This window comes from Colossoma macropomum, unplaced genomic scaffold, assembly GCF_904425465.1.
Source record: "Colossoma macropomum unplaced genomic scaffold, Colossoma_macropomum, whole genome shotgun sequence".
Classification (NCBI taxonomy): domain Eukaryota; kingdom Metazoa; phylum Chordata; class Actinopteri; order Characiformes; family Serrasalmidae; genus Colossoma; species Colossoma macropomum.
This window is the reverse complement of record NW_023494789.1, coordinates 21,099,064-21,120,082: the sequence shown is the minus strand read 5'-3', so window position 1 is coordinate 21,120,082 and position 21,019 is coordinate 21,099,064. Positions and strand designations below refer to the sequence as shown.

Below are 21,019 nucleotides of genomic sequence, written 5' to 3'. Positions count from 1 at the left end.
ATGACATACTTATCAATAGGGATGTACAATAAAATGTATTTTTATCCTTATCACGATAAACATATCAAATCATCTCATATACACAGTGCCAGAGAGACATCATTACATTACTGGCTCTAACTGTTAACATCCTAATGAGTGATTCTTTGTGCTGGGATTGAACCCTGCTTTCCCACTTGGGAAACAAGTAACTTAAGCAAAACTCCTCCATCCAATGAACTACCAGCCTGTAAAACCGCATTCAACATTAGGATTGTTCTCACACCCACTGTTGTGTTTTAAGTGTGCAAGGCAGAAATGTCTACTGTCACAACAAACATATTTGATTAATAAAAAGCAAAAATAGGAAAAAAATAGAAAAAGCTATTTATAGAAAAATCTTTTGAGGTAATTCTGACCGTTTCTTAGCCTTTCAATGCACAAAAATATGCTTGCAGTTCTGATGTAAGTAGCTGTTACTACTTTGTTTCTTTTTATTTTGCACAACAGTAGATGGTGCTTTTATAATTTTGTTTTTTGTTAGTTAGATTTCTGTTCACACATCAGTAAAAGTCTGTACTTGTAAATCCAGTCAGAGGTACACTGTTTTAATAATTTATTGCTTCTCACATCACCCTCATGATATATGACAGCTTTATCGGACATCCCATTTTATGTCAATATTGTACAGCCCTACTTATCAATAAAAATAGAAAAAAGATTAAATCAGGCCTAAAAATGGTTTTTAGCTAAGGTGGTTTGTCATACAGTGTGTGAAACCACATAAGTAGGTCTACTTGAGATTATTTATCATCTTGACACAGATTGGGGACAGTGTGTGATGATTTAAGTATGAGGTTTGCATAATGTTAACTGGTAGCTATTGGCTTTAATTACTTTCTAGCTACATTAGCCCTGTAGCTCCAGTACAACACTAAAGAGGCAAACATCAGACACCAAGCATTCTTGGTTGATCTACATTTACAGTATGGGGAAGTGTGTGCATTTATTAAAATTATTATATTATATTCCTTTTACATTAACAGGGTTTGTAAAAGTTTATTTGACGTCTTCAGCTGTACACCTAGCATCTTTTAAGTATGTACAAGGTTTGTAACTAGATCTGTCAAAAGTGTGTTACATGCAACAGTCATGTTGAATTTCCAGGAAGTGCTAGAAGCTGCCTTTAGTAGCCAGGCAGTTAGCCTCTGTACTAGAGCATTTACCATGTTGAGTGCATTTGCATTCTGCAGGCAGAGATACATCAGTTCATTACTGAAGAGAATCTGCTATTAACGTTCTATAGTACTGTGCTGCTTATGCAACGCTGGCCAGCTGCTCTTGGCCATGTATTGCTAACTCAGCTCCGCTGCTCCGATCTGCGTCTCTGATAATCCGCGAGCGCCGGGCTGTGCCTCATTTATTTCCACATGAAAGAAACACCTTGAGGAGTGCCATGCTGTTAATTTCCCCAGAGCCTTATGGGCTTGAAAAGTACCATGAGCTATTACCGCTATGGCTTCCAGTGATAATGTGACAATGAATCATAGCTTCTCTGCGTCTGTCAATGGTTTTGTATGTGTGTGTGTGTGTGTGTGTGTGTGAGAGAGAGAGAGAGAGAGAGAGATGAAGAAAGTGGGAGAGAGTCTATATGTAAAGAGAAAAGAAAACACCATGAAACCATGTGTGTCTGAGCAAGAAATCATGCACATTTGCATTGTGACCTGAGGGTCATTAGCAACAAGCTTCAGACAGAGCTGCAGGTAAACGTATCAGCGCCTCTCGAGCTGTTTGTTAGCCTGTAAACAAATATTTCCCCCTACCACCACTATTTATTCAGAGCTGATGTGGAGGAAGCCGTTGGTCTTGGAGTGTTTCCTGATGTAGGCAGCGCTGGACCGCCGGGCCTGTTCCTCAATGGCCTCTTTGTGGCTTTGGCCAGCTGATCTCTGCACAGCTCTACACTGCTTTCTCTGCCTGCAACCTGTGGGACCTGCAGCAGGCCACTTAAACGAAGAATCGGATAATTAAGCAGCTTTAATGAACTGGTGTCTCTCTCTGTCTATTTCTCTCTCTCCTTCGCCAGCATATTCCCTTTCTGTTCTGGCTGCTTGATCTCCAGTAAAAGAAATAAAAGTGAAGTAAAAAGTAGCCGATTCTTAACATGTTTTGCTATTGATTCTCCTGTGGCCCTTATCATATGCACCAAATTCTTACATTCATAAGAATGCTTCTGAAGCCTTGATGAATTGCATTGGGTGTATTTAATTAGTAGTTTGTAAATAATTCAAAAGTAGTCAATGCAAGTTATCAACAAAAAGCAGTACATCACTGCAGAACAACAGAGTAGAGTTAAACTACAGGTCAGTAAACACGTCTTGATTGCTGGCAGATTGATTTTAACTTTAAAATGTTTTTGAAAGATGATACAGGACTACAAAATGGACAAAATACTAGTGCTGCAGTTATGTTGTTGCATATTACAAGTGATATGCCTTGCAAAAATCAGCAAGGTAACATAACAGTTACTAAGAACATCCACAGAAAAACTCATTTTGAACTGTTAACAGTTTAATACTTTTGTTGGAGAGCTCATTTGCGTATTGCAGCCTTCTGCTGTACCAGTATCAAAAACGCCAATATCACAGTAATGATTACCAACAATATATTGTGTAGCCCTTTTTGAAGCATCACAAAAATCTTTGTTTATTTTTCTCTCTTTCTCTTTCTGCAGTTGACCTGAGTTCTGCTCTGCCTCTGAGAGTTCCCCCAGCAGCCATTCCAATGGACCTGCGTGTGGATCAGTCTCCTGGCGCTGGTTCGGGCTCTGGCGCGGGTCTGGTCTCAGATGCAGTGGACCCGGGAGTGCGAGAGCAGCAGCTGCAGCAGGAGCTCCTGGCACTCAAACATAAGCAGCAGGTCCAGCGGCAGCTTCTCATTGCTGAGTTTCAGCGGCAGCACGAGCAGCTCTCACGCCAGCATGAAGCCCAGCTGCAGGAGCACATCAAGGTCAGTACACACCTTGTGATAGGTCACAGTCCACAGCTTAATTATGATATGACTGTTCATTTATGGGAAAGTGAGAAATATCATACTTCAGAAGACTCACTTCTTTCTTTGATTTTCATCTCTAAATGTATTCTTTTATTTTTCTTGATCTTTGGCACACATGCCGAACATATTTAATCAATATTCAATTAATTAACATTGATGTATACATTTTTAACATTTAATTAAATTTTTATTAATTTTCAAAAATATATTACAATTAAGTCCCAAAAAATAACACATGTATTGACATCTAGTTCAACCAAACAAAAATTTTGGAAAAATCTGATTCTTAATTATTATTTTACACATCTGATTCAGACCATCAAGCATCCAGGAGCAAATGAATGTGAGAATCAGGTGGACATGATTAAGTTTGCAACAATTCTCTATGGTTTAAGGTCATCACTAAGAGCAGAACAAATTAATTAATTAGTTAATACTACAGTATTACTACAGCCATTTAGCCAACTAGTTTTGTTCCTTGTTCATAGCAGAATTGCTTCTTGTTGCTTGTAGTATACACACACACACACACACACACACATTTTACTCCCTGGCCTAGCCTGAAAAACACTGCCTGGTTCAAATCTATGTTGCATGAGTTCAACTGTAACCAGACTGTTACCTTAAAACTCCTTAAATTGCCAGGACCCATCAGCGGTCCAAAGTTTTACAACACACTTCTGTAAACTAAGAATAACTCAGTAAGCCAATTTGCATTGTAGTCCTTGCAGTTACTGAATAATAAGCCTTAGTATGTAATAAGCCTGGGATTTTAAAAGTTAAGCATGTACAGCCATCTATTAGAACCTAACCTCCTCTTACATGTCCTCTTTTGACTTTTCCACATCTCTCTCTCACTCATCCTCTCTTTTCACTATTTATGCATACCTAAATCTACCTAGCTGAGGTAGCAAAAATTTAACGGGAAACATCAGCGGCTGTGTGAGCCGCTGGCTCATGATCTTGAGCCAACGTTTTGCCACGGAGCACAAAAAGAACTCAAAAGCAAAGAAAACACGGCCGATGAAATTATGTCTAATTAAATTAATCAAATATTGGTATAGGCCTAACTACTGAGTGCCTCTAGGTGCTCTGCACACTGCAGATGCTCAGAGCTGTGTTGACTTTTGCCTGGGTCGAGATGCTGGCTGGTTTGCAGGCATGTCCTTGGCCCATTGTACACACCATTCCTTTAACAGACCATTGACCCAGCTACTCAGATTCCCCCACGCGCGAGTGCCTGGCCAGTAATTACCAGTGCATGCTAGGTGAATGGCGATGCTGTGTAGGACTATCCCCTCAAAATCAACCAGTCAACTGATCAGTCTGAGTATTCTTTGTTTAAAAAGATTCTATCAGTTGACTAAATGCACTTATTTTATTTATGTATAATTTGTGTACTGTACTGTACAAGAATTTTCTGTTTGAATACACTTAAAAAATTATGAAGATAATTCCAAAAAGCTGGAATGTGAACTCTGCAGACAGCATTTTACGTACTACAGTACAAATTTGAATATTAGGGAGGCCTGGAAAAAATGTTAAGTGTGTCAGGCATTGTTGTGGGAAATGCAGCCAACCGTGTTTATAAACTGTAATTAAAATGTTCATATAGATAGCAGACCATGTTATGGGTTTGTTACATTTTTCTCTGAGGACATGATCTGCTGAGATTTACTTGAAAATCAGGCCTATTTTTATTTTCCTTAGTTTGGGATAGACCTATGCAATATCAGAATCCTCTTATTAAAGTAAACACATGAAACAGTAGCCACTGTAAACAGTTAAAACAGGACTTTGTTTTACCTTTCAGACATTTTTTTCCAGTAATTTTAAGAAAATATAGTGATAGCCTGCAAGTTAAAGTTTTAACTTTGAAAACTGAAATAACATAACACAGCTCATTAATTTTGAGGTTGTAGTATATTTCACCTTTAACTTGGCCGTGAAATCTGTAATTAATCTACAATAGAACAGAATTGTGAATGTCAACACGAACTTTACCATCTGAGCTGGTGTTTTTCCTGAGCCATTTTGTCTGTCTGAATGCTGTGGTCTGAGGATATCCTAAAATGTGATCAATAGCGTAGGCAGCTTTTTGTACATGAAATCTGCCTGTGGCAAAATCTGCCAGTGGCCCCACCCAGTCTCCCCCGAGTGTGTTCAAACTGACTATGTCTATGTCTTGTCTATAATGGGTATAATAAATGTATGATTAATATAGTATATCACCCAACATTTAAGTTCAGTTATGCCCACATGTGGTAATAATAGTCTTTCTTGTCTTTGCATGAAATTAATCAATAAATGAACAAGCTAAACTGGTGGTAAGTGAGTTTTGATCATCACTGGGGACAGTTACCAGTTAACTTGGTTAACTGCCCCTGGGTACAGGCCTAGTTTGGGACAGCCCTAGTGTTGTCACAGCTGCCTTGAGAGGTAGACTTCAAGCCACATTCAAATGAAGCCCTAACACACAGCTGCGGTAAAGCACCCAGGTCATACAAAAAGGCAGAAAGAAAGCGTTGCATTTAGAGAGCAGGCAGGTGTTAGACAGAGTGCCTGAGAGACTGCAGTGGAGACATGGATATATATATATATATATATATATATATATATATATATATATATATATATATATATATAATTTTTATTTTTTTTTCTCTAACTTGTTTTCAGTATAAAAGACATCTCAAGTTCTTTCAGCACAACAGCACCAAACTATGGACAACACACATACACATGCAGAGCATTGCAGCTACAGGTGCCAGCTCATCTGGAGTGGTTATTTATAGCACACACCTGAGGCACTGGTATTCCACATCTGAGCTCCTGAGGGAATTCTGGGGGAAGAAAAAACAGTTCCTCTCTGATCTACTTAATCAGAAGTGCTTTCAGTATGATCTCTTACAGAGCTTATTATCACAGTTTAATGTGTGTAATTGTTATGGGTTTTCAGGCTGAAGTATCTAGCCTAAGATTTGTATGTCCTGCTAAAGTGCACAAAGGTTATGTCCGAAACTATCCTCTATTCACTATTTTAGGAGTCCACATAGTGGAGAATGTCAAGGGCACTCTAACAATCCCCACCACAGTAGGTACTACACTAGTTACTGCACCAAAGTAGATAGTGTACAAACAATCTACTTGTAATGCACTGTTATATGCATCATAATGTAAGTATAATGCAGATTAATGTTAACATATGAACGTTCCTCATTCAGCATCAACAGGAACTGTTGGCTCTCCAGCACCAACAGGAGCTGCTAGAGCACCAGAGGAAGATGGAGAAGCACCGTGTGGAGCAGGAGCTGGAGAAACAGCAGCGAGAACAGAAACTCCAACTTCTCAAGAACAAAGAGAGGGGACAGGAGAGTGAGTTTTGTTATACAGTCATAAGAGTTTTCCTCTCTCTATCCCTTAGAATTAAAATGGTTGTTACTGTACCTTTAAGACTGCTGTAAGTAAATGGCCGCTGTTCTGACTTGTTGCACTGTATTGTGCCTCAAGTCTAAAATGTATGGAGCAAACTGCTAAGTTTGGACTAAAATCCTCAGGGATGTCAGGAAAAAATATCTTCATACTTCTGTCAGATGTCTGGATCCTGTGCAAGGCTGCATTCAGTAGTTAATATTTAATAATTTTCCTGCACATCTACCACTCCAGCAACTCTACTATAGACTGCCTGCACTAACAGCATTGCTTATCTCTTCAATGTGAATAGGTGGGCTAAACTGCTGCAGGACTGAGGAGTGAACAGCATGTTTTGTAACATTAACAGTGACATATTATATCAAACTCTTTTATTTAAAAAAAGTTTATTTTTCCATGATATAGGCTTCTACTGCTCACAGAGATATTTAAATTTCAAATATAGGCCAAGTTTCAGATAACTTTAGATAACCAAAGCCTGTCTGAGCCTTTCCTCTGCTTCCAAAACATCATTACCATGTCTTACGTCTCGTGTCACATACACTCTTTATTCCTGTCTGCTGGTTTAGGCTCTAACTGGCCGGCCTGTCAGTGGGTTTGATTGACGCTTGTTGTGACAAGCGGGTGTTTATGGAGGTAAACAGTGGCAGTATCTCCAGCGGTAGCAGCAGTAATTCAGTATGGCAGGAGCCTCTCTGGCCTGCGGCCTGTCTCTCAACACCACCCCCCTCCCCCCATCACAACCCCCCGAGACTCATTTGCAGCCAACATGTTGAGGGAGAGAGCATGAGCTCAACTTGTTGGAGGGCCATTTAAAAAAGCATGAGTACAGTACAAATTAAGATTGACCTTTTGATGACGTTAGAGACAGCTGCTAAAATGGTATGGAAATACAGTTTGAAAACTACTGTCCCTCAGTCGGGAACTTTGCAGTTAGTTTGCTTTATTGAGCATTAGTTGGTCAGCAAGTAAATGCCAACATCTTGTACTGATAAACAGCGTATACAACATCCATTAGAGCCATTAAAGGAACAGTTAAAAATCAGTTTAGTTTCCTTTTCCCAATTGTAGTTGATCAGCCAAGAGATACTGAATCATAGCTTGTATAATTTACATAGAAAGGTATTGCCAATAGAATTGGACACTCTGGAGCAGCTGCAGAACTTAGTCACCATGCCAGTGCCAGTTGTCAGCTACAAGAGTATTGCAATCTCTGGATTAATGGAGCACCACAGATACCTTTGAGTTGAGTTACAGTGGTGTTTGACATAAAAGTAATCATCCAACATCAGTACATGACCTCACTAACGCTCTTGTGGCTGAATGCAGTCAAATCCTCACAACAATGTTCCAACACTAGCGTAAGCCTTCCAAAGGAGGGAGAAACTGCCTATTAATATTCTTAATTTCATCGATGAAACGTTCAGCAAGTAGATGTCTTTAAAATTTTGTCCGTGTAGTGTTTATTGTCAGTTTTCAAATGTCAAATTTGCACCGCAGAAACTTAAAGGCTTAAATAATATAAATATTATAGCATGGATGAGGCATTGGTTGCAGCACTCTTAGTGGTTTTGTCAGTTTCTGGTAATTAGCTCTTATTTGTCTCAGTTCTCTTTACAGTTTTTCTGTTTTACATTTGATCATTTCAAAGGTTCAGTTTGAATAATTTTACATCCTTTGTAATTTTAACCATGATGGTATTTTTTATTGAAGTTTGCCAGTTCATCTATTGTTGGTGTAATGAATGTGAGCAGTTGGTCATTGCCACAGTAGCTGTCTATGTTGAGACAGGCATAAGCATAAAACCATTAAAAGCATCACAAATAAGTGATTTTTAGAGATCAGAGTCACTTGTTATTTAAAATATGAAACAGCCCAATTATGAATATTGGTGTTTTATCATCAGCATTTTCCGGCACTGCACATGCATTGTTTTTTCAGCTACTAGCTCGCTTTACCGGCTAAATGAGTGATGAGTGATAGTCCTTTCTAACAGTGTGTGTGGTTGCTCTGGACAGGTGCAGTGGCCAGTACAGAGGTAAAAATGAGACTGCAGGAGTTTGTGCTGAATAAGAAGAAAGCACTCGCCCAGCGCAACCTCAACCACTGCATAACCAACAACCCACGCTACTGGTATGGGTAAGAGAATGTATACGTCTTCTAGGTGAACTGCCTGGTGCCATTTAGACCATGACATATTTTGGAATTATGCATTGGATATCAAACTATTCCAGAGGAATCCTATTTTTTAACATGTAATTCATCCTTTTTTCCTTCCACAAACATCTTCTTATGATATATAAATATCTTTTTTATTATTCAGATTCAGAATATCCATGTAATAATTTCTTGCCCTAATCAGAAATAAGTACTGTCTGCTTACAGTCAGACATTTTACAAGCCCTTCACTTTCTGTTCACACTTGTGGTCTCACACTCTGAAACGAGTGGTCCAACACAAATGTTCCTCAAAGCACAATTTATCATGTTTACCTCTTTGGATTGGCCTAGAGCGATACCCACTTGAAAAGAGAGTTGGTGAGCTTGGCAGTCTAAAAATACACTTTTATTTAGGAAAACATTTCCTGTCTAAGAGCACAAACAGTAGACGTAAAATCAGATTCAAAGTCCAAAACACATTTGTCAGTCTGGCGGACGGTGTGGAATTGCTTTCTGTGCGCTGTGCCTTCTTGTATCACTGTATTAAAGAAGTGTAATGTTGCATTTCTTGTTGCATGCAGCATGATTGTGTCAGAGCAAGTGCTTACATATATCCAGAAAGCAAATCAAACCTCTAAGGGCTTATTATTAATTTGTTTAATCAGAATTTCAGTAAAAGGTAGTAAATAAAGTAGGTAATAGAAGTATGAATTTGTTTTCATGCCCACAGTGTAATTTTGTCACACATAAAAATTATGAATTTCGACTGTATTAGATCATGTTCTTTATATATTAAAAATTAATGTGATAACAGTACTGGAAAATCTAATTAAAAAAGAGGAAAGTAGATTAAACACAGAAATAGTTGCTTAAAAATACACTATTTGCTTAAAAGTTTTGAGACAGCACTACTAATTAGTAAATTCATCTACTTTAATGAGCTGATTAGCTGGATCAGGTGTGTTGAGGAGCAAGAACACACTAAAAAGTTGTTGGGTTGATGTTAACCTCTTAAATCGCTGACTTCTATAAATTAAGCATTTAAGCCAGTTTGCATTAAAGTCTCTGTAGTTACTGAATAGTAAGCCTTAGTATGTAATAAGCCTGAAATTTTAAGGGGTTAAGGTGGCATAGTTGTGCAGTTGTGTGCACACACCCTGTATAATCTCCACAGTTTGTATAATCTCCACAGAAAAGCATTGCCTATACAAAGAGATGTCCTGGAGTGGCCACCATGCCCAATGCCAAGCGTTGGCTAGAGGGGTATAAAACTCCCCAGGATCCAGTGGAACTGCATTCTCTGGAGTGATCAGATACCTTTGGTATGAATTGGAGTGCTGTTTGTGATTGAGAACTAACCATCCAACATCAGTATCTGACCTCACTAAGGTCCTTGTACCTGAATGCACTCAAATCCTTACTGCAATGTTGCAATGCAACATCTAGTGTAAAGGCTTCCTAGAAGAGTAGAGGTAGTTGCTGCCTTGACTATGTAGGTTTTTACAAGCTTTTGACCGTATAGCGTATGCCTATACCATAGATTTGAAAGCCGTCAAAAGCTGAACCTATAGCATTGTGCTAACATGGATTTATGAACATGAAAGTTTTGAAGCATTTAAGTGATGAAAAGGTTGCCAAACATGAATGTCTCTTCCTGACACCTGCCGTTTGAGGTGAGTGTGGTTTTCAGTGGCTGAGCCATACCAAGCCCCCTGTACCCTGTGGAAAGCTCTAATGCAAACATTCAATAACAGCTTATTACATGCTGTTGAGAGGATGTATTTTTTATAACTCAACCTTGAGTGCTCTTGGGCCCCTGTCAATAGTTGCTTCAGGGAAGCCAGATTATGGACACCTGGGCTTGTTCTGCTTGCCAGCATGACTTTTAGGGTAGTGTGTAGACAAAACAGACTAGCGCACTGTCCATTGGTGGCAGGGTTGCCTTTATAACAGCATGTTGTGAAACATGAGGTGGTACAGTGGGAGCATGTGGCTTGTGGTGTCTGAGGCTAGCCTTAGTGGAGAGGCTCTCTGTGATTACGAGAGACTGTCCTGCGAATGGGAAAGCTGGCCGGAAATGTGGCATGAAGCAAGCTCAGCAGAGCAGAACATTGGTTTGGCTTTGGTCCATCCCAGGCCACTTGAACCTGGTATTTATGTGCATCATGTTTACACCTGACATCCTGGGGAGTTTCTAAGAAATGGAGCGATTATTCCAAACATTAGATAAAGACATCTGGTATAAGTATAAATGCATACTTCCCTGCAAAAGTTTGGGATCAACGTTTTCAATATTTTAAAACCAATTTGGCAGATAAATGAATAAATGTATACATTTTTAATGTACTTGTCTTATACAGCTTGAAGATTTGAAATAATTAGTAGGAAACTAGAAAAAATGAGACTGAAAATGGTATGCTATTATACACATTACACACTATCCATATGTGCCTACCTTAGTATTAATGTTATCTCTTTCTCTGTCTCTGTATCTAATCTGTTTATATACAGGAAAACCCAGCACAGTTCTCTGGACCAGAGCTCTCCTCCTCAGACTGGCATGTCTGCCTATAACCACCCAACTGTAGGTGTCTACGACTCCAAGGACTTCCCCCTCCGCAAGACAGGTGTTATGCTCCACCCATACATGCACACTACCACATAGACTCATGGTTAACTTTATAGATTGAGCACTTGAAAGCTTCTAGATTTATGAAAGACTCAAACCCAATATACCACAGCCTTTGCTAGATCTGCATCATTATGATGATGGTCTCCAACTCACTGCCTTAAGAGAAAATGTTGATCTGAACCTGAACTATCCATAAGTGTTAGCAGTAATCTAACTCCTCCTTCAGAACAGCCATGTAGGATCCTAATGGAATGTATGCATAGGAAACCATTATTGGGTGGTTAGGCAGTGCAGTGGTGCTGGTACAGTATAATTATTCACTTAGCGGTGAGGCTGATGCGATGCTGTTGACTCTAGCCTTGCCGCTGGAGATAAGCCAGTTTACTCTGGCTGCCGGGACCACATTCCACCCTGCTGGGATGGACCAGGGAGTGGACTACTGTATGTGTGTGTCTGCGTGTATGTACTTGCATATTTGTGTATGTGTGCATGAACGTGTTATCACTTTTGCGTATGTGCGCATTAGTGTGTGCCGAGGGTTTCTGAGTTGTCAGTGGCTCAGTTCTCTTATAGCAGTCCACACTACAGTGAGGGAGGAAAGACAAATAACACAGGTTGTGCATAATCCATGCAGAACTGGGAAGTAAATGCATGACATGTTAATGCCTGTGGCGTGACGTTTAAGCAGTGCAGAATAAAAAGTGCCTGATAAATTTGCTTTCAGTCAGTGGTTTACATTAACAACAAAGGTAGTCCTATTTACAGCTCTGATGGATTCTGAGTCATGCCACAGATAAGCTGAAACTGTGCTGTAGGTGGGTGGAAACTATCGGCTGTCCCCACCAGGAGCAGCGGCCCTCCTCAATAACCTAATTCATTTCTCCCGGCTTTTTTCCTATGCAGCAGTGACGAGTTTGTGGGATTTGCTTATGTTAATGACAGCCTGTTAGTTAGGAGCGCCTTTATTTCATGCCTGCTCCGTGCCATATGAGCGTCGCTTCCAGTAATGGCCAAATGAACGGGGCCTTCTTTTCTCTTATAGTGGGATGAATGCGAGAGGCTCTCTGCACAGATAAAGTGACTTCAAAGTTGCAGCCTGATGCAAGGATGAAGTGTGTTATGTAAATTACCAATTAAATGGATCAAGCTGTTGATCTGCCTTAGTCTGGCCTTTTCTTCAGCATTTTTTGACGTGATCTTTTTGATCATTGCTTGTATGAGCTTTTGTTAGGAGGCCTGTCACAATTATTACCTAACCTTGTACTTGCATACAGTGAAGAAAAAAGACGATTCAGTTGTTAATCGCAGTTATTTATATAGCAATTGATTTTTAGCTGAAATTTCATGATCATAACAGGCCTATTTGTGAAATTTCTACATCAGAGTAGAAAAGTTGGTTTCCTTAATGTGTGGCATACCTTACTAAGGCTGCTTAGTATATAAATGTTTTACATTTATCATGATGTTGGCTTTTACAATACTGATATTGTAGAAGATTACAATGTGCAAATGAGGCCTCATGCTCTGTGAGCATCTTGACCAACCTCACATGCTCCAGATCAGTTTCTGTGGGTGTTAATCAGGCATTTGCATGATGGTCTTTATAATGCAGACCAGTCTTCATTCATTAATTAATTTATGTGTTTTTATTTCATTCATATAGTGCACCCCGCCTGCTAAATATTATAGTTTCAAAAGAAACTGTTGTTTGTTTCTCCCCGGTCAATAGCAGCTAGGCCTTGTCCAAGTTCACATTACTTCTCACACTGATATAATTACTTTCAATCACTGTCCTCAGCTCGGTCCCAGCGTTCAGCCATGGCTCACCCGCCGATTATGACAGTTAAACAGTGTGAATGAATGACTGAGGCCTATTACAAAGCCTCTGTATGCCCCATTCACTCTCTGCTGTATGAAAAGATTAATGGAGCAATTCTGTCCTGTACTACTTGTACCAGTGCCCATTCATGGTGGGGTTGTGTGAATGGGGCAGTCCATACATGGCTGGACAGACTCTTTCATCCAGCGTGCGTAAGTGGAGGGGAGCCAGCTCTGGGGTCAATGACCTCTTGCAAAGGGCAGGGCTGGAACGGGTGCCCTGCCCTGCCCCAGCCCCCAGTCCTCACACATCCAACATTGTGGGGGTCACAGCCTTGCACTTTTCCCACGTTACGCTCAGCCTAGCCTATGGTGAGCAAAGACGTGAGAGAGAAACTGAAATACTGTGAACAGTGCCTCAGATATAGCAAATATTAGACTTTCAAAAGAAAGAGGTGGGCATTGTGGTAAAAATGTAATATCACAATATTTCAAGACATTTTCACTATACACAATGTCGTGTGACATTAAAAAACAGGCGAATTGGAATGTTTAGCATTTCATACACTTCACTAAATCCAGTGAATCATGCCTAATGATGCAGTTGTTTAATGTTTTAGAAGTACTGATGATCCACAGTATGCTCAGTAAAGCGTATTGTGATGTAGTTTATCATAATACAAAGAAATATTGTTATATTCCACAGCCTTACGATTGATTATCGTTATGTTGGTTTCTGTTTATTAACTCTTATTTTTCTATTATCGCATCTGTTCATGGTAAGGTTATGTGTTATAAAAGTGATCCTCAAGCTGCAGGTCAGGTTCGGATGCATTTTACATGTTTTTATTATTTTTACCATGATAGTGTTGTGTGTTTAGATTTATTGGTTCAGCTTGTGTTACTGTAATAGTAGTGAGTAAGTGGTGACTGTCAGCTTAGCATGTTTTACAAAGACTGGGATAATAGTGTCAAAACCATAAACCATCCCCAGAATCTCCAGAAGTGTCTGTTACAGTAGTAAACAAGTTACTAAATATCACGGTATTATCAGTGGAATTTTTGCCTTTGCTGATAAGGTGTCCACAACATCAGCTGATGTTTTGAGCTGACCGATATATCAGAGTTATTCAGGAAATCACAGATGGGTTTTGGTGAATGTTTGAAGTGAATATCAAGGAGAAAAGTCTCTAAAATTATTTTGTCATTAATCTCAGTATGAGCTTGAATGACAGATTCAATTAATGTTCCAAGCTTTGTTCTTGTTTTCTGGAGGAGAGGTCATTAGGATGTCAATATAAGCAGCATGGAGCATAAAAGAACAAAATTATTTTTGAAGAAAGGGTTTAAACAGTGTTTTTTGAATGACTGTCCCATTGAAGAATAGCTGGATAATTTTCCGGTATTTTAATAACATTGTTTAATAATATTGTTTTGCACTGAATATTTGACAGCTCTTTGAGCGTGTCCATTATAGGAAACTGATAATAAGCTCATATTTCTTTATTTGTCATCCAGTAGCTAGTGCACGTTGTTGTAACGAACTCTTTTGACGTGACATAAATGATCTGAATGGAAGCAAGAGGGCACTTGTTATTTAGTCTTTGATAAACCTTTGTAGAACTATGTGATTAGCGCCACGGTGAGTCCATTGTGATTGGCCTACTTGAATACATAATTATATACTGGGCATTAGGGATATGTTAAGATCTGTGTCCTAGATTATTTTGTACAGAACAAACATGCATCCCCCCAAACCACCTGTTGTTTATAATTACCAAGTAGCTATGGCTTCTTCTGTTTTTTCTCCCTGTAATTTACTGACATGCAAAAATTAGCACTGTCCACAACATGAGTATGATTTTACCATGTAGATAAATAATGCCTGCATTTTTCCTTTTTGCACAGTTATATCCCCCACATTAAATTAACACCTGCAGTGTTGATTTATGTCTGTCTGGAGACACAGTAACATTGTGAGTTCATTCAGTGGTAGGGATTTTGCTGTGTACCTGGAATGTTTTTTTACTCCTGTGGAATTGTTCATTTTCCCAGCTATGGTTCAAAAGGCAGAACTCTCTTTGGATATGTGTTGTAAGTTTTAGGTGCCACAAAATGTGCGCCCACGATGGATGATCAAAAACTAGACGCTGACCAGACCATGCCAGAAATTGTCCAAGCAGAAGGGTTTCATTTGCCCTCTCCACATGAAACAACATGGAAAAAAAAACACAAGGCACAAGAGCAATCTGTCCAGTGGTACTGTTCTGTGGCTTCTTGCTAAACCCTGATAAATCTCTTTTCTCTGACTAGCATCAGAACCGAACCTGAAGGTGCGCTCTCGTCTGAAGCAGAAGGTTACAGAGAGGCGGAGTAGTCCACTGCTGCGCAGGAGAGACAACCCCATTAGCACCGCCAAGAAACGCTCTTTGGACATGGCAGGTACTATCCTCACACAGAGTGTAACACTCACATTTGATATGTGTTTTGGAAATGAAGATGTACTGTTGTACTGTCTCGCTTCTACAAACGGCAATTCCAAAAAAGTTGAGGCAGTATGTGAAATGCTATAAAAACTGAATACTAATAGAAAACAGTGATGAGTAAATAGTCTTTTGATGATATTATGCACCAGAATGGGTTAAATAGTTTCAACCCCTGCAATTGCTAGTTGATTTATTTATGTTATATTTTTATGGGAAGTGGCAAGTCTCGACCCATCCTTGCTCGTGCTCTTTTTATACCCAAGCATGATTGCGTTTCCTGTTTAAGATGTTTTTAAACCTTTCATAACATCTTTGTGTTGTTTTTGTTTAAATACAGGTCTAAGTGGATTTACAAATCAGTGCTTGCTTTCTATTTTCATTTGTTGGGACATACTGTGCCAACTTTTTTGGAATTGAGGTTTGAGCTTTTGTACATAATCTCATCATATCAAGTGTTCTGAGCCACCTGTAAAAGAAATTATCCCAGGACCACATGTAAATTTAATCCCGTCCAAATCAGATGCATGTTGTGAAAATTTGAGTTGAAAGCCACACTTATGGTAGGCTAATACTATTTACAGACTATAGTAGTCGAGTGTTTGTTGTGTACAATCATAAGCCAGTGATATATCAGATGCCCTCTCACTGATAACATTAATTCCAGCATGGAATCATGAGTAATGTTGAGTTGAATGAATGTAAAAGTGTGAAAAAGAATTTTTTAACCAGCCCTGAACCTTATAACTATCACACATTTCACCCAGGCTCATTTGCACATTGTTCTCATTATCCACGGTTTCATTTAGGGTCGCATTCACAGAGAGACAGAGAGTGATACATATATGCATGCCAGAACTTCTGTAAAAAAGGACATATCTACTCCACTGTAAAACAATAATTATTTTAACTAATAAAAGTAAGTGGCTATTTTAAAATTTCAAGTTCACTGAACATGTAGGAAATTAACAGAACAGTAGTAGTAAGTTAATTAAACACTATGTTGCGTTCTGTTACCTCATTTTTTGAAGTACAATAAAAAAATAATTTAGGGTAGCCAGGTTGCTTACTTTTTAAGTCAAAACTCCAAATTAGTTTTTACAGTGGACACAAAAGTCACTCATTTCAAAATCAGCCCAACCTGAGTCTGATGCTTTACATTAAAAAATATTTTAAACATATTATCAATTAAGTTAAAAAAGTACTGCGCATTTTACCAATTAATTAAAAGATGTAGGGGAACAGTATCCCAAAACAATTCTATAAGGAACTGGGCTGAGCCCTGGATCTTTACAGACCCATTCAACTTCTGCCCTATTTATAACTTGTCAGGTTATGACCATAGGACCGCTTTTGTTCAAATATTATTCACAGCACAGCGATGACACTGACATGGTAGTGATACAGTACCATAACATGGACAATAGTCAGAAATGGACCATTAATATACCCTAGCAAGGTGAGACCAAGGTGTTTGTAGTGAAGAGGCCAGTGAGTGTACTAACTTTCTTACACATTAAGTATACAGATGATTTCTATGGAATATCATACAGCATAGAATAACACTCTTATTCCCTTACACCCATTTGCATGTATCTCTCTCTTTTTAAAATGTATGTATAAAATGTATTACACCTTGTCACAGTAAGGTAATGTGTTTCTGAGTGCTGTGTTCATGTTGTCCAGACTCTGCATGTAGCAGTGCCCCAGGATCAGGCCCTAGCTCCCCCAACAACAGCTCACACAGCAACCTGTGTGAGAATGGCGTCAGTGTGGCTGTCTCCAGCAGCTCGGCAGAGGTAAAGATACTTCAGTACTTCTTGACTCTAAGGCAAGTCAGAAAAGCTTCAATCTATGAACACACCAGTAACAGGCAAGATATTAGACTTTCCTTTAAATTAATAATTTTTCAGATGTTTCTTCTTTTGATGGTTCTTTCTGTATGTGTCCAGTCATCTCTAGCAAACAGGCTAACTGGACGTGATGGCTCAGTGAGCCAGTTATCTCTGTACACATCTCCTTCTCTACCCAACATCACACTGGGCCTGCCAGCCACAGCTACCAGTAATGTGAGTTTCTCCTTATATTTACGTATCTAATAGATGCCATAATTTGTTAAGTAGACAAACAATATTGTCTAGCCCATATCCTATATTCTTCTTGGATTTAAAATTTATTTGCTGTGAGGTCCACTTATGATGTTTGTATGGTTTTATGTACCCAAAACAGCCATCATTCATTTTACGTGACCATTTTCCAACCTTTATTTCTTAGAATTAAACATTGAATTAAACATTACATTAAACATTAATTCATTAAAAATTTATATATAGGTGGATATATGTAAATGCCTCCACACAACCAGTGCAGGTTTTTTGGAATAAGAAGAACTTCATCGTACTTGCCTAATGTGATTTTTCAGTAGACAAGAATTATTTTATTCGCGTTCTGTTTAATTTTTTCTATCTTTTGCCGGTGACATAAACTGTCTCAACCAATCACAGCAGTCTCTGCCATTGGCATGGCAACAACCAAGCTGATGGATCAGATGTGTCCCAGCAAATGGAACTTTTGGACAAACATCAAAAGGATTTGTTTGCCCTCTGCTTTGCTACAAATTGTGTTAGCGTCTCCAAAAGCAGTTCAGACGGGGCTCAAACTGGGTACTACCTGCAAAGTGCACCTATATCATAAGTGTACTCGATAAAGTGGCCAATAGGTATACAAGCAAGGTGTACCTAATAAACTGGTATAAATATACAATGGATGTAAGTAAATGAAGCCCCAGTAACTGTGAAATGGGGTCCTGTTAGTTTGGAATGCAGGTTTTGGGCATCTAATCCTCCAGCTCTCTTGGGCCCAGTACTGACTGTCCTTGTTGGGTCATGGCCAGTAACTTTCTTACGTAACCTTTTGTAATGATTTCAATTAGATTTCAATTTGCTTGTCTAGGTGACATCTACCCAGCAGGACAGCGAACGTCTGTCCATGACCAATTTACCCATAACCACTCCGTTCCTGGCCACCTCCCACCTGCCCTCTTACCTGGGCACTTCTGACTCACCCAGTTCACACAATGCCCTGCTGCAGCACATGGTTCTTCTGGAGCAATCAGCCACACCGAGTCCCTTAGCTACAGGTGAGTATGGTAGAGCTGTTCATTTTTAATAGCACAAAATCAATGGGTGCAGTGCCAAGGTTCTGTTACTGCTCCAATCGAAAAGCCATACATTATAGTTCCAGCAGTGTCATCAACTCAGAAGCTTGTTTATAAAACCCTGATCTCTGCATGAAAGCCCCTAGCTAAGCATAATAATATAAAAATAAATAAATTACGTCGATAGACATTATGATATATGGGCCAGGCTCACAGTGCTGTTGTAGTACTTTTTTGTTGGAATAATTGAGCACTCTGATATGGATGACTTTGCTCAGCTCAGGAGGAATGGAAAACATATGAGCTTAAGTTCCACAGTTAATTTACTTATAATTCATGCTCATTCCTAAAGCCTTGCTAACTGCTCGGTGTATTACCTCTGCATTAACCTTACTTTGTATAGAGCATCTTATTCCCTCCAATTGCCATAGAGCTAAGACCCTTTTTTCCCCTATTACCACTATCTAGACATTGCATAATCCTTCAAATGTGCCAACATTCCCACCCGCTGTTGCATGGCCCTGTGTGGTGGGGGGATCCACTCCCTCCCTCGACCCCCTCCACTCTCCACCCTCCAGTTAATCAGATCGGTGTTTCGAGGTGGCCCCGGCAGGCGGTCCTGGTTGTGGGACGCCATGTGCCAGGCCGAGGGGAGGAGCGGTGGGGGAGTTGTTCTTCCCGCCAGCACCGCATGCCAGCCAGCCTCGCTCTGCCATGCTCTCATAAGTCCCCAAAGAATGGATCTCTAATTCCCTGAACGGGAGCTGGCAGGGAGAACAATGTAAAGACCCAAATCGGTGCAGTGACCCGGGACAATGTTCCTAGTCTTCCCACTGCTGTTTTCAGCTGCCAGTTCGGCTGTTCATTGAGCCAGCCGTTGACTGCTCCTGATGTCGCTGGTTGGGTGAGGAAATCGGGGGATCAATGGATGTTTTGGCAGAGTGTCTGGTGCACTTTTTTTTACAAGGTTTGAGGAGGTGGCTCTGAAGAGTAACTGGTTGAACTAAGCAAGCTTACAGATGAGAAGTATACTAAATTTGAGTAGTTTGGAGCATGTATGCTGCATAACAGAGTGGTCATAATATATTTCTTCTGTTGTTGGATTGGTTCAAAGTTGTTCAAAGTTAATTTATACTGTGCAAAAAAAGATCCCTGTTACCTTTAGGTACTAACCTGTAATGTGATCTCGTAATTACCCTCTGCATTAAAAGCTAGGTTAGGTCAGGAGTCGACAACCTAAATGTTAAGAAGAGCCATTTTGTCCTTTCAACAACATTTTATGTCCAATATGTCTCTGTATGTGCTGATGTCCTGGTATAGGCTAAAAAATATAAACAAAAACGCAGACTTACTTTGCTTTGCTTTAAGCTTTAGCTATAGCCGCTTTCCTCCCATCTCCACCAGGACACTTTTCCTCAAAAGTTGAATAGTTTCTTGTAAAATGTCTCTCAACGTTCAACTGTTTTACGAGGCTGAAGTCAGCTTCTTATTCTCCAGCTTCTTGTTCAAATTTTTCCGTTCCACCTTAAATTCTGACCGAGGCGCTGAATGTAAATGCGGCACCATTTAAGGTGGAACGGGGAAATTCGAAAGAGAACCTGACTTTTTAGTGTTCGCAACTTTCTAGTATTTGACAGTCTCTCGTTGCAGCTTTAACGTACCAGGAAACCAGCTGCAGTGGTTATAAATGCAAATAAGTCCATTCATCTCCAAATGTTCGTCTTAAATCTTTCTCTTTGCCTTTTTCGTTAGCTACTAGCTAAGCGAGACTGCGTTGCTATGTGACCTGCAGTCTGCAGCCAGTTCTCAGTCGTTGAGAACCAGGGCTTTCGCGCCATGTTGCACACGTCCCGTCTCGAAGATATTTTACTGACACAGCAATCTCCACTCTCTACAATGAGACCAAAACCGAAGTTATAAAATCACTAAAGAAAAGAGGTAGGACGACTGTAACATTGGCTGCATGGCACCCATTGCCATTGGATCTTATGTCACTGTAACAGCGCAATTTATCGCAGATGAGTGGCAGCCAGTGAATGAGAGCCTTCTGGTTCACTTGCCACAACAATTCCATTTGGTTAATTAATAAAAGATACTGGAAGTAAATTCATTATGGATCATTACAAATACTTTGCTTTAAAAGTACGAAGTCCTCACACACAGTGAGAAAATAGAAATCCTGTACATATAAAAAAAAAAAAAAAGCATCAAGATGCATCGATAATCGTTTTGTAATTGCATTGCAGCCCTCTGAATCGTAATCGAATCGTGAGGTGCCTAGAATTACCTACTTGTAATTCAGTTT

General features: G+C 39.6%; 1 protein-coding gene across 4 annotated transcripts in view; it reads left to right on the top strand.

The window, feature by feature from the left end:
* LOC118808105 (histone deacetylase 4-like) overlaps positions 1-21,019 on the top strand; it is a 77,429-nt gene that overhangs the window by 33,177 nt on the left and 23,233 nt on the right. For 3 of the 4 annotated variants that reach the window (XM_036570535.1, XM_036570533.1, XM_036570536.1), the window contains 8 exons: positions 2,714-2,988; positions 6,258-6,408; positions 8,484-8,604; positions 11,136-11,251; positions 15,388-15,516; positions 17,244-17,356; positions 17,510-17,626; positions 18,510-18,696. In XM_036570535.1, the coding sequence (XP_036426428.1) occupies positions 2,714-2,988; positions 6,258-6,408; positions 8,484-8,604; positions 11,136-11,251; positions 15,388-15,516; positions 17,244-17,356; positions 17,510-17,626; positions 18,510-18,696 (1,209 nt within the window). The remainder of the gene's footprint in view (positions 1-2,713; positions 2,989-6,257; positions 6,409-8,483; positions 8,605-11,135; positions 11,252-15,387; positions 15,517-17,243; positions 17,357-17,509; positions 17,627-18,509; positions 18,697-21,019) is intronic. The other variant, XM_036570534.1, reaches the window with a different exon arrangement.